This window comes from Strigops habroptila, chromosome 9, assembly GCF_004027225.2.
Source record: "Strigops habroptila isolate Jane chromosome 9, bStrHab1.2.pri, whole genome shotgun sequence".
Taxonomy (NCBI): domain Eukaryota; kingdom Metazoa; phylum Chordata; class Aves; order Psittaciformes; family Psittacidae; genus Strigops; species Strigops habroptila.
The window spans coordinates 8,797,745-8,812,002 of record NC_044285.2 but is presented as its reverse complement, the minus strand read 5'-3'; the positions used below and the strand labels follow the sequence as shown (position 1 = coordinate 8,812,002).

The following is a 14,258-nucleotide window of genomic DNA, read 5'->3' as shown; positions in this document are numbered from 1 at the left end:
TTCCCAGCCCCAGCTTTGTCCCACCTGCAGGAGAAAATTCACTCATGTTCAGGAAAAATAGAAACCAATGAAGGTATATCCTTGAAATTAGAACTGAATAGTGAAAACCACCCCTTTTCAATAAAAATAGATGCCTGTGACTGCCAAGCCAAAGAACTGGTTTCCTACTCAACTTGTTTTGGCAGAGAAGATTTGTTAGAAGAAATGCAGCAAGCTGTACAGGCAGATACTCAGTGTAAGATGACACAACAGCATTGATGACAGCCCATCTGTGACGGCTCTTGTGGAGACACAAGCGCATGTGGTGCTGTTTGAAAGGGGGTCTTATTTAAAAAACACAATGCCTAGCACAAACTTCTGTGTAATTCCTGTACCTACGGTACAACTCCATTCCACTGGCTGCTGGAAATGTTAACAGTGAAGACATGTTTATTCCAAAAATGAAACAAAACCATCTTGAAAACATGTTTCAAATACACACTGTGCATCTCTAGATGCTTTCTTCAAGCGCTCTGCAGTGCTGTAAATGTGCTGGTATTAATTAAAATGTTGATCTGCAAACCTCAGGCTGATGACACAAAATACAAAGCTTCACTAGTTACCTAAGTTGAGCAGCCGATCAACCACCATGATAACACAGAGCCAATGCCAAAGCAAATAAAGGTGACATGCAATTCTTAAGTCAGAGGAAGGTGTGTTTCCCCTTCTAAATGCAAGCTTAGATATGAGGGCCACATACTCTTTCAATATTCTGCACTCAGAAATCAGCACAAGCCAGGCCAAAGGAGGTTTATTAGATTGCTTTGGGAGTGACAGGTCTGGAAAGAGAACTGCCTGATGCTGATCTGCCTCACTGCTGGTACTGCCAAGGCACTGCAAGGCAAGTTTCCTCTTAACTCTGCACAGTTATGCTTCCTACTGTGTAACTGAGGCCCAGAAAGTTGTTGCTTCATAATGTGAAGGGAGCATGTGAAGTCCAAAGACAGTTGCTGTCCTTGTACCTTTTCTTCTTTCCATCCCTCAGACACCAGAAAATACAAACACGATGGGTTCCCCCCCCGTGAATTCTACAGTCTCCTATCAGCCCAGAAATACCACTGTCAGATGAAAGGCAGACTGGAAGGGAGGGCATGTGGGGGAGAGAAAAGTACACTTAGGAAGAAAGAGACCACAAACAGGGAAGAGGAAGGAGTCACACTGAGAAGGATTAGAAAAGAGGGAAGTAGCAGCAAAGAGGAAAGTGAACTGAGAAATACCCACAAAAGACAATGCTGCTGCTGGTCCATGCTCTGTGCTGTGTAAGAGGAAGTTTAGCAAATGGTGAGGAAATAGAGGATCTTTGACCCATGAAGAGGCAGACTATTACCGAAACTTGATGGAGAGAGTTATTTATTCCCTCCTTTACTATAAAACCAATGTGCTTCATAGATTGTGGTTAAGCCATTTTTGCAAGCACGAGATACTTCATTTGTTATTGGGTCTTGCAGATTACTTTCTATAGCTGGCTGATAGAGAAAGCTCCTTCTGCTGCAGTGTGTTTATATGCTAAATGTGGTGCTTTATCTACTAATTGCCAGCCATAGCTTTTAAAGAGCATTCCGAATTTTAAAGGATGGAGCCAGCTTTGATTAAAAATTTAATGTTTTAAATAAAGCCATGCAATCTCATTTATTTCACAAATGCTTCAAAGCAGCGGCAAGTCACCAAGTGAAATTTCAACTGCAGATCAGTACCATCTGGAGAAGAATTAGCTCTACTTTAGTGTACCGTTACGTGTGGTGATAAGCAGCACTGGCTGGCAATACAAAACCACTCAATCTTTAAGTTATACAGATGACCAGGGTGGTTGAAGAGTTGAGGCACAGACTCATCATGAAACAGGCAGTCTGGAAGAAATAAACTTACTGAGCACCCTCACAAGAGGGTGAAAGAACAATTTCTCCTACCCCCAGATGGGGATCACTTTGAAGCCTGTAGGATCCACCAAGAAGCAAGTAGAGGGCACGTGTGGTGGTATCAAAATGTTGAAGTTCACGGATTGCAAACCTCAAAAGTAGGGACACCTCACGGGAGAAGCCATCTCAAGAACCATTCCCTCACCTAACTTCAAGGAGGTGCAGCACTGTCAGACAGTGGATCACAAATCCCACAGCTGTATTTCCTAGAACCAGAATCACGTGCATGGATCCACAAGCCCAGTCAAAGGCTGCATCTGTTTTACCTGTAGATCTGCCCCCAGCTCCTGCATGCAAGTGACACGCTGCACAGGAAGCACAGAGAACTCCCTGGGCATAATGTATCAATGCACAAGGTAGAAAGCTTCTGGAAACTTTAGTCTCTCTGATATGTTATAGGTAAAAAAAAAAGTAATCAGAAGTTAGGTGGCAGTGGGATATACATGGTCTCTGTGACTAAATACACTGTAAGTAAAGGAACCACCAACAGAAGGTCCCCCTGAAAATAAAGCAAGAGACATCCAGTTACATATGCCAGTGACAGCCACGAGGGCTCCAATTTTCTTAAATTTTATTTAATCAAAGTTAAGACGTGGATAAACATAAATACAGCACAGGTACTTCAGATCATTCTTCATATTTGTGTACAGACAGACTGATGGATGTAATCCCAATGAAACCTGCAGTCAGTGAAGTGCATACAGCCTTCCCCCCCCACACACACAAACAAAACCCAATTTAAAAAACAAAAAACGAAACCAAAAAAAACAAAAAAACAAAACCAACCCCCCCCACACACAATCTCAGCACACACTCTCATTACAAATGATTCATACATAAATAGGTAGAGGGTGCAAACAAGCTAATATGCGAACATGTATAACCTCTCGTTAATGGGGAAAAAAAAAAACCAGAAGCAGCCATAATGATTAAAATACATTCAGTTACTGATAACTAGTTGTGCCATACAAGGCATTATCAAAAAAAGGAAATTGTGCTGCAGAGAAAAGCTATATACAACAAGAAAATAAACTGCAAAGTTAACGCATGCATGTTTTATCCTGGAAAAGCACAGCCCTCCAATGTTCTCTCCGTGTTTGTTATAAAAGCCCTCTGCACTCAACTAAAATTAAAATGATCTTAAAGGATAATACTTGTAAAGTTTACTTAAGTCTTCAGCCACAGAAAACTGCAATGAAAATAAATGTTCAGAGTCATTTGCAAAACAGGGGAAAAAAAAAAAAACCAAACCCAAAAAATCTATTCATCTGATGACATGCATGATTAAAAGGTCTAGGCAAGATACACTGCTCTACGTTCCTGATGACTAAGGAAAAAAGCTCAAGTCAATTTAATCTGCAGATGGTCAGAGGATTTTTGTATTCCAGCAGAAGCAGCAGTTCAGATCTTCTGAATCTTTTCCCCAACAACTACAGGATTCTCTTTTCTGATTTTCTCAGCAGCATCGGCTTTGTAATTGTAAGAGCAACTGTGTACGTCTGAATAACGATGCATACCACAGTAAACGTTTCCACACCGACACTCGAACCCTGCGGACAGAAACATTAGCTTAGACATTTCAACATTCTTAATTATACCAGTTTGTTTTAAATCCTGAATGTGTTCACTCACTAGCAATAAATCTCAGTCACCAGTGTCAATCAGCCAAAGAGCCTCTGCTGCAGAAAGCATAAGAATCACAAATAATACACTTTTAAGCGATCACATTAGAACTTTACTTGACCATTCCTTCCTATCACATGACACTAGCACAAAACATGTTCCTAGAGACCTCCTGCTCTGTTTCTTTATGAACCTTCACCCCACAGAACTCAAGTTTTCTTAGGCCCTTTCACTGAACCACTGCAAAGCTGATTAGTGGATGGCAGCAAACTATCATCCAATTCCTCAGCTAAGCAGCCTTATAAAGGGAAGTATTTGGAATTATGAACTTCACCTTCAAGACAGGAAGTTGCAAAACAAAATGATACATGACTAAATCTAGTAAGAGCCAGCTGAGAGCACCTTTGGCCAAGTTTTATTTCAAATCACCATCAAGACAACCATGCCCCATTTGCCCTTTAGGAAAACCTTTCAAAGGTCCAAAGCCTAAACAAGTGTAAGAAAAGTGGAATTCATATTTCTTACCAGTGAGTCCAACCTTCTTCCTGCACATGAAGCAACGATTCTTTCTCTGTTTTGGTTTGTCAAGCGACTTGTCTTGTTCTTCAGGTGTAGGCTCTGCATTCCCTGACACTGAGGCTAACATTAAAAAACAAGTCAGTAAGAGCAATGGAAAAACTGTCTGCCTCTCCCCTTCCTCTGTTTAAGTCACAGGATAATCTAAAGCCCCTCTTATAAGTTTAGGTTCTGGGTGATCCATTTTGCTGGAGCTTCCACATCTAAAGTGTAATGGACTCTCAGTAAGGGTACATGGACTCCCTCCTTCTAGATCTTCAATAAAATTTAAGGAGAGAATTCACTGACTGGTCATACAAAGTTCACAATACAAAAATACCATAAAGAAACAAAATAATAAACACCAGGCTTAAGAATAAGACTCAGTGCTGTCAGATTTGGGAAGAGAATCCAACTCCCAAGTGTTCCCCATCAGTGTTACTAGTCCAGTTCCTAAAATCTGCTTGTAAGCCACACTGCATTTATTAGGATCAGTTGAGTAAAACACTCCGTTTCGACTACTGAATCAACATTATTTTTGCTGGAGGCTGCACTCCTGAGGCCACACAAAATGCAGGGTTTTAGAACAATCTCTGCCACTGTGACACTGCTGCTCTTGCGCACTTGGAAGAAGCCTACACAGAGGCTACTCTCACTGCCTGGAAAGAGGTACCATCAGCTTAAGATACACAGACTTACATGGAGGAAGTACTACCCTGAAACCCAGAAGGAAGCAGATAGGAACCTTGTTTTAAAGACACTTTGGCTAAAGACAGCTTTCAACCTACTTTAGTATTCACTCATATCTGAAGGAGACAGGTTATAGGCTGTGTGGGAGAATATAAACAAGTCACGGTAGTATTTGCGTGACCCAGGTATAAATAGAAGTTGGCTGGTTTTCCTCAAGTATTTGCACATTCCTTACATTGCAAAACAGAAATAGCAACCAAAAAACCCAACTTCATTTCAAGAAGGGCAAAGAGCCAATCTCTGCCTACCAGCCATTGCTAGACCAGTCTCCAGCGAGTAAGAGACACAGAAGCCAGGAGTATTTGCAGCAAAGAGGCAAAGAATGAAAGCAAGCTCCAGCTGGGAGGAGCCTCAATGGAAGCAGAGCTAGAACCAATACTGTAAAGGAAATACAACAACAAGCCCAGACATTTGTCAGGAAAAAGGCTCCAGGCATCTCTGTGCAGCTGGACTTTTGTTAGGTGGAAGCTGTCAGAGGCAGTTCTGTGCTAGTTCTACACCAGTTGACTGCTATTCTGCAGGACAATTCTGCTGGGGTATTTTTTTCCTGTGCTGCTATTCTGATGATTTTATTTTTAAAAGGAAATGGCACTTTCTACTTTTGCAATGTAAAAAAACCCCACATTGTAGTCTGTACCAAACAACATCAAGGGGTAGCAAAATACCTGACCACCAGCAAAGACTTCACCAGAGTGGACAGTTTATTCCAAGGGTTAATCTAGCAAAGACATGGTTTATTAAATCCTTTAAAAAAAATAAAATCACCATCTATGTTACAAGCAGAGCTTTACTTCATCCTGAAATTTGTAAGAATTGATAGTTCACAAGAAAAAAGGTTCAGTGGCTTCAAATGGCTGTTAAAGGGCATATTTCTGAGTGGACAGATAATATCCAAGGTCTGCAAAGCAAGAATCAAGAGCAATAAGGATTAAAACATATGAGATATGTATCCGAAGTGGTAAGACTTACTCAAATGAACCCTTGTAGTGTTATATGGAACAGACATTGCAGTGTTCATTAATTTATTAAGAAAGTTCATGTCATAAACTAGCATTTAGCAGTTAACATTCTGAAGTTTGCGTTTCCTGTTGTAGCAAGATCCAGTTACCTCAGTGAAAGTTTTACTAAAAGCATCTGTAACTAGCCAAATTCAGGAAAAACTGGCACCCTTCCCTGCATAACAAGGCTCTAATACATACATACTTATATTTTCTTTGTGCATATGGCTCTCACATTAAAAAGGTTTAGAAGTATTTAAGAGCTGCTGCTTACTGTAGAACTGACTGCAGAGATTTTTCTACTGTTGCCACGAGTCACTTTGTATCTTACAGTAACCATAAATTTTGGATCTCAATTTGGTTTTGCCTAGAAGATTTTGACTCAAAATCCTCTATGATAAAATTATAAGTATCCCATCACTAAGGCATATTTAGATGACAAAGTACCAGTGTTTAGTGCTACAGCTGTGATGAATGCAATAGAAAAAAAGCCAGGTAAAATGCAATACCACACAGTTTGGATCTTGCAGGAAACATGTTGCAGCCACTCCCAGCTGCTGTACTTTGTCTGGATTCCAGGATACTGCTGCCTGCTTTACTTGAACCAATTCCCTCCCTTCCCCAGCCCCAGCTCTGCCTTTAGCTGGAGAACAGAAGCACTGGCAGCACCAGTACAAGCTGCCAACTAACCAAAAAGGAATAAAGCATGAGACACACTCATTTTTCTGGAGTTGACAAGTTGGGCTGGCCACTAGAAGTTCCCTTTACAGACTATGTTCATAGCTGATCAAAACAAGCAGAGCCTGGATTTCTTCCTAAAGGCAGAAGCTTTTGCTACTGCTTTGCTTGTGCCAACCCTGCTTGAACTTCAGTATACTCTGACTTGAAAATAGCATATGCAAGACAAAGCACACTCCAGTCCTTGCATCCTTGTGTGCATTTGCTGCAAGACTCTCTCCCTGCTCTGGATGTTTTACATTTGTCACTCCTGCATTAGTAAGCAGAGGTGCTGAAAGAAAAAAGGTTCTTCATTTGCACAGGAAAAGCATGAACAGCTACGTTCACCTCTTAAATGTATCTGGCAAGATCTATGAAGAAGAATACCCATCCCTCCAGAAGAATGAAATGTGAAGTTAATCTTAAGAAGATCACTAATTCCTAACATTACTTCAGCTTAGTGTTAAAATTAGCCTAAAATACACGGTCCCAGTGTTGAGAAGAGGCAAAATAAATAAGAGCACACGTACCTACAGCATTTAGTTTTAAATCCTCTTCATTAATGTTTCCTCTCTCCCTGGAGCATTCATCCAGTAAATTATTATTTTCTATGTTAGTATCATACTCTACCTCTGAGCCCCTGATACTATGACAAAAATCTGAAGTATCCATCAGTTCCTTTCTAGTACTGTCTACTGAGCTAGTTCTGGTAAGATCCACTGAAGTTGATGCCACGAGTTCAACAGCGCCTGCCTTGGTTCCAGGTTACCTCCATGTAAAATTCTGTAGCAACTTAATTATTCTAATATGAAGGTTTTTTTAAACTTAGTCAGCAATGACTGAATTGTTTTACCTCACTAAAAACCCAGATGAGCACAGGAACAGGTGACTTCATTCATAACAGCTATGTACCTTTTAGCTAGTTATTCTACTCTTAGTTTGTATTTTGATTTTTCAAAATAGTAAGCACACTATAATACAAGGCTGATTGCACTCTGCAATGCTCATATATTGACCTGATTCTCAACAAGTTCAAAAATCAGAGCAGCTGATTTGGCTCTCCGAAGTGTACAGACACAAAAGAGGCCAAGAACCCACCAATTTATACTTCTAGCTCTACATTATTTAATTGGAAGAGCTCCATAAAGTATGCGGTAGACTGCTCCTGCCTTCCATGACAAGTCTCATTTACCTTTAAAAACCTCCCTGAAATAAACCATGAATCCCAACCTGGATGGTTTTAAACTTGTTAATCCTAAAGAAGTGAAGACCTTTCTTCTCCTGCTTGCAGGTCTTGTTAATCCCCTGGCTAACAAATAATGAAACCTGCCTGGCTAATCCTAACAGGGCTATAGTGATGAGCAAAAGGTACAACAGCCCATGAGGCAATGTAAAAGTGAGTTGGAGAGATGCTCAGAATAGAAGAAAACTGAATTCTGAATGATGTGGGGTGGGAAAAAAAAAAAAAAAAAAGCAGCTTTAGGCTGCAAAATTGTGACAATTCAGTGAAATCCACTTAGCATCCATCATGAGCAGCTTTCCTTTCCAAACTTACACTTTCAAAGCAAAACACTGATTTTCAGTTAAGGAATAGCACAGAAGCAACTCTTCAGGAAACGAGGCTGACCCTGCCACAGTGAGTTATAAATAGGGATTGTAATTTAGAACTGCAATTACAGAGTGGTGGTGTTCTTAGTTTAGAAATCACTATGGTACAAAGAAAATGACACAGCTGAGTACTCTAAACACCTGATATAGATTGAGCCTTGAAATACATACTGTAAAATGTGAATATGCCCCTGAAATCAAAGCTTCTAGTTGAGAAAATCATCTTTTCTTCTCATAGGGAGAACTAGCTGTAGAGATGCGAATTAGAAGGAGCGCAGATTTATGCAAATGCATAGAAGACATGCCTCTGAAAACTTGCTGGGAAAAGTCTTTTCACAGGCCCAAAGCCACCTCACAGCATCAAAGATGATTTTAAAGTAAAGCACTCCCCCCACCTCCCAGTGCAAAGACAGTAGATCCTGTAAGCCTAGAGTTTCAACTTTCAGCTAAGCCAAGATACATACGTAAACAGAGAGACTAATTCAAGCACTGGAGGGAAGACTAAGAATCATGAGACTAACAAAGGGTAGTAGGAAGATCGGCTTACAGAAGCTGTCTTTATGTTCTCCAATATATGCCCATCCATACCAGTGTAAACTTGCAGTGCAATATTCACGTGCATGACTGAGGTGTTCTACTTCCCAGAGGTTGCCGGAAAGAGATGTACATGTATGGGAGCGGGGTTGCTGCATGAGGCATGCAGCACATCCCAAGTTCCCTGTACTGCAGAACAGGGATGACAGTAAAGCCTTATCTGAATTACTCAGAAGTGTATCAACTGAAAATCTAGCTTGCAAACCTACCTCTGCTGTACTATCTATAGAGCATCAGAAGCATAAGCCTTTCCAGCACTTGCTATTCTCTCAAGCTGGGCAAGGCCAGACATCACGGATCAATATTAAGAGCATGTGTTCCGTGCACTGTCAAAACTGAGGCAACAAGAGCTCTCAGCTTCACAAAGAAAACTTGCAGATATGAGAACTTACAGCTAGAATATACCTTTTAAGAGTAAACATCTTTCTAGTAATTGACATCTCAAAGGCTAGTACAAAATAGCAGTAGCATTAAAGCATTTTCTCCAGGTTTTAAAGCTGCTGTTTGTGTGACAGAGGTGGCCTTATTCAGCACAATAGCTGAATAACTACTCTTCCCTTCCACCTACAAGAAAGGTGAGCTCAGGTTTAGAAAAGTATCCGAAAACCAAACTTTGATACCAGAGGTACAATAAAAGAATGTATATTTAGCATCTTTTAAGTGGAATTACATGTTGTATCTGTGGAGAACCCAAACTACTATATTTAGACTAGTCTACAGAAACATAACTCTACCCACTAAAGCCTTAGCTGTGTCAGCAGAAGTAAAGGCGGAATACTTGCTGACTCGCTTTTAAATACCTTTTATAATGTCTATGGATTAGAAGTCTGAGCATTTTTGCCGTTTCTTAAGAAACACTTTTAAAAACTCTTTCATTTTAAGCTCTGCAAGCCTGCACATAAAAAGAAGAAAAGAGGCGAAAAAAAACCCCAGTGTACCAGCAATAAGGACGTTAGGCTAATATAGTTAAAATCACCCACTCAGCCATATTCCTTCATGGAACCAGAGTTTGTGGTTTAGCAATTTTATATTTCCTAATTTCAGTGGGTCTAAATATTACACCACTACAGTTCACAGGTGAAAGGTTCTTCTATAGGTATTTCATGCTTATACAAGATACTAACACTGTTCTTATAATAGGTATGTCCTAACACCCTCTATCACAAATAGAGTCATAAACTGTGATATTTGCTGCAATGACTAGTCTGAGAAGTAACAGATACTAAAAACCCTACTTACATGTAATAGCTGTGGCATAAAATCAGAACAGTAGACTGATTTATGATGCGCATTTCTAACCCCAATCAACACACTTCTTATGGAAGATACTGAAACCACCAGTTAAACATAGAAGTTTTCATTTTAAGACTTGCCTTTTAAGAAGGTTTATCCTTATTTGCCTTCTGATTTCACAAAATATTTGGGTTTGAGAATAAGCCATCTCTTGAACAGAAGTATATTAAGAACAGTCAAACTTTTAAAAACATTATTTGTAAGTTCTGTCTCTGAAAACTATGCACCAACCTTGCAAATCTTCTGTCTCAGGTACTGTTTTGTCCGCAGCCGTACTATCTGGTTGGGATGATGCTACAGATTCTGTTAAGAGTGACTGACTTGACACAGGGCTGGAGGGTAAAACAAAGAGGTTATGATTTTTGAGGTATGTCAAGCATTCCTGAAAGAAATGCATTATATTGTCTTTCTTAAGGAAAGAGCATGCCAAAGCTTTTCACACTAAAGTTGTTTCTGTCACCGTTTAAAAATGCCACAGTGTCTAAGATTACTGGAGAACCTGAATTGATGAAAAAGTTACATGTTTTTGTGTTCATACTGAATGCAATAAATCAGATGTAAAAAGGAAAAAAAATATTTTGGGGTAGTTTGGCATGCCATCCTTCCACACAGAAACAACAATGCAACATTCAGTATGCGAGGATTTTTATAACATAAGTCAGCAGGATAATTGTAGAGGAGCTACTTTTGGTGTTCTAGTGATATGAACAAGAAAATTGCAGCATGTCAATGTTTCCTGTAATAAAGCATCTGCAGCTGTACACAGAACTCCTTAGGTTTTCACAGTTTAAAGTGGTGCTGGCCAAACTTCCCAACCCTGTCAGCCCTACTGCTAAAATCACAGCATGGCTGGAAACTCACAGATGAATACCTCGGACAGTTATGGGAGAGAGGTTCAATATTAGCAGTCATACACAGCCACACTGTTCACCCAGCAGCTCTACTATGGCACAAGAGAGAACTGAAGTCCCAAGCGAGAGGTAGCACTACCCCATTTGCCCTATCTGTCTCTCCCTTTCCACTTAGAGATTTACTCCAAATCCAAGAAATTGGATTATCCAACAGCTCATGGAACCAAAGCCCTACCAGTAATCCACAACACAACCAAGGCATTGGAATTGAAATATTAATTGCCAAGAATTGCACGTAGATCTTGAACTGCAAGTTTGGTCACCTACAAAAAGGCATTGTCAATCTACTAGATATTTTCTCAGCGTATCATAACTCTGAGGTATTACCAGAGACTGAAGTTGAATCCCTGCTTTTATGTTGGAAAAAAGAACTCACACTTCAAAAGAACCAGTGTAAGAGCAACCATCCACTTATTTCTCCTGTAACCAGTAATCAAGCTAGTGATCAAAGAGATACTTTTTTTCCACTTTCATGCCCATGGCAGAGGGGTTGGAACTAGATGATCTTAAGGTCCTTTCCAACCCTTACTATTCTATGATTCTATTCTATGATTCTATGCTACTGAAGATTGTGTGAGAAGAACCCAAGGCACTGTAATTGGTTCACTTCTGTGCACTGAGCTGGATCATTTTGTTTTGTTTTTTTGCACATACCAGAAGAGTTGTATCAGGGTAAGATATCTACTTTCTACCCCAGTCAGAAATCCCAGAATAGCAAGACCAAATACAGCATCAAGCATCGCACCTAGCTCTCAGTTCATATGCAGGATCCAAGCATAAGATAACACCTCCTATAAAAAGCTAAGGAGCAGAAAACAGTCTGAAAAGAACTGGCCAACAATAATTGATGAAATCACCCTCAGCCTGTCCTTTACTACACTGTGACTTCTAAAGGAAAGTTAGAATGAGTATTACTGCAAGTTAGCTTCCATAATATAACACACTAACATTTTCCACTCAATTTCCAAAACTGAAATGCAGCCACTAAATATAAACAAATATTTAGCTTTTACAAGTGAAAAGCACTTAGTAAGTCTGAGTGATTTACAAGAGGACATTATGTCTCCTTGAATAATCCAGTTGGAAATCGCTTGTTTAATCAGAAATCAGTTCCGTTGCACAACCTGTAGTAAGATTCAGATATATCTTTTCCCTGTTCTAGTACACTCCACTTTCTGCAAAGCAACTAGTTTGTTAACACATTATCATACATTTAGTTATGAGAACTCTAGAAAACAGCTTTCTGCCATTTTACAAAATCCCCACGTTTCTAAGATGGAAAGAGCTCTCCTTTGGTAAAGGTACAGCCAACTGCACATTGTGGAGTCAGAAGACCAGCCAGACAAGTCCCTGTAGAACAGCACGAAGCTGGCATCGCTCCTATTTGAGGCTAAATTCTAAAGATGAATTTGCATTTGAATGTAAGATGTAGCTAACAGATCAGCTACTATTTACTGCGAGATCCCATACTTTAAAGTTAGCAGTTAAATCTTACACATTTTCCTAATTCAGGCCCTAGTATTTAATTATGCAGTATCGGTACACTTCATTTAAGCACCTTAATACAGATTTTTACTTCAAAGCCCAGAAGAGAGAAACAGCTTACCTTGGCTGCATGGATGTCGATGGAGTCGATGTAGATTCTAAAGTTGACTGAGTTTCCTGGGTGCTGCCTTCTGTACACTGAACTGGTAAGGACTCAGTTATACTACTGACAGAGGGTGCTGGAAGGAACATACTAATGTAAATGTGTTACACTACTTCCTGGGATTACAGAAGTTATACTATGCAATTATTCTTCAACCCCCATGACACAAAAGTAATTATGTCTGGCTATATTTTGATCATGATCAAGCCCCATGCCCCCAGAAGTTACACAATTTTGAAGGTGGAGCTTTCAAATACTTACTATTTTGTGCTAATCAAAGAATCGAGCAACAGCTTTCTCAGCATGAACTGCAGTATTCTGACATAAGCTTGGGTTTTGTTTAAAAAAATCAAAATAGATCTGTGAGAAACAGTAGTGTAGCACCCTAATACCACTTAGGATCCATTTTGAGGTTGTAGAACCTAGATTCCCAGGTTTCAATGGAAGCTATTACTTCGAATGCTCCATCCCTGGCAGTGTTCGAGGCCAGATCGGACAGAGCCTTGGGTGACATGGTCCAGTGTGAAGCACCCCTGCCCATGGCAGGGGGTTGGAACTAGGTGATCTTAAGGTCCTTTCCAACACAAACCATTCTATGCTTCTATGATATTCCAAAGTGCACCCTGAGACTCCTTGCTGTCAGTTTTCAGACAAGCCAGAAGAGACATTTTAGCAGCTCCAGGGAAGCGCTCCCTAACCCTCTTACCCCCAGAACAACATCAAGTTGAAAACATTGGGGCGAACAGAGCAGAGAAAGGTTTCCTCTTTGAGGGCACTACCATTAATTTAAAGGCGGAAGAGCAGTCTAGCTTTTTCTATAGAGTGAATGTATGAGGACAGCACTTACTTCAGTGGGAAATCTGCTTTGTAGGAAAGACCACAAGTACATGGAACACTGGGCCAAAAGGAACAAAAACAATCTCTCCCTTAAGTTAAGGGCAACTATTCTTAAAAAGCATCTACAGGTTAATCCTTCAGCATCAGACTGCAGAAATTAAATACCGGGATTTTAAATGTTTTCACAAACATTCCCCAAGCTAAATGTTATCTCTGTCAGTAATTTCAGGAAAAATATGTTGGTGTAGTAATTTTTACTGCATTTTTATACCTTCAAATTGCTAATACCTTCTGTATTAATCTAAGCATTTCCAAGAGTCTACTTCTGAGCAGATTAATCATAGCACAATTATATCATGAGCACTTCATCCAAGCTCATTCCATAATGTTGGAATAGAACGGTTTGCACTAATGCTCCTACATTTTTAGTATTTGGACACGATTAGGAAGCAAGTTGCCATCTACTGTGTCATTTGGAGTTGTTCAAACAGATGTATGCTAGCATTACTTACCAGGAGGGCTAATTCTACCATTACTGTTCTGCCTTTGAAGGTGTTCTTTGTAGCACACTGAACACATGCCATTTGTACGAGGATTCCCATAAAATCCGCAACCAGTGGAACAAAGCATAGGCACTTGGCTACGGTTAGTTTCTTGAGCCATTTTCCCTTCTTCTACAAACCTGAAATTGAAACATACAACCCAGTATTTAGCGACCTGAGAACACCCTTCTTTCAGAGTTGACATTTCAAAATCCAGAGTTTCCTGT

The 14,258-nt window shown here is 40.0% G+C and overlaps 1 protein-coding gene across 9 annotated transcripts in view; it reads right to left on the bottom strand.

The window, feature by feature from the left end:
- Positions 1-2,480: 2,480 nt before the first annotated feature.
- Positions 2,481-14,258, bottom strand: part of ZFAND6 (zinc finger AN1-type containing 6) — a 37,566-nt gene continuing 25,788 nt past the window's right edge. For 5 of the 9 annotated variants that reach the window (XM_030496851.1, XM_030496853.1, XM_030496852.1 and 2 more), the window contains 5 exons: positions 14,002-14,171; positions 12,611-12,728; positions 10,325-10,425; positions 4,104-4,217; positions 2,481-3,505 (listed from right to left, as the gene is read on the bottom strand). In XM_030496851.1, the coding sequence (XP_030352711.1) occupies positions 3,357-3,505; positions 4,104-4,217; positions 10,325-10,425; positions 12,611-12,728; positions 14,002-14,152 (633 nt within the window). In that variant the 5' untranslated portion in view covers positions 14,153-14,171 and the 3' untranslated portion in view covers positions 2,481-3,356. Of the gene's footprint in view, positions 3,506-4,103; positions 4,218-10,324; positions 10,426-12,610; positions 12,729-14,001; positions 14,178-14,258 lie in introns of all 9 variants that reach the window. The other 4 variants (XM_030496849.1, XM_030496848.1, XM_030496847.1 and 1 more) reach the window with 1 other exon arrangement.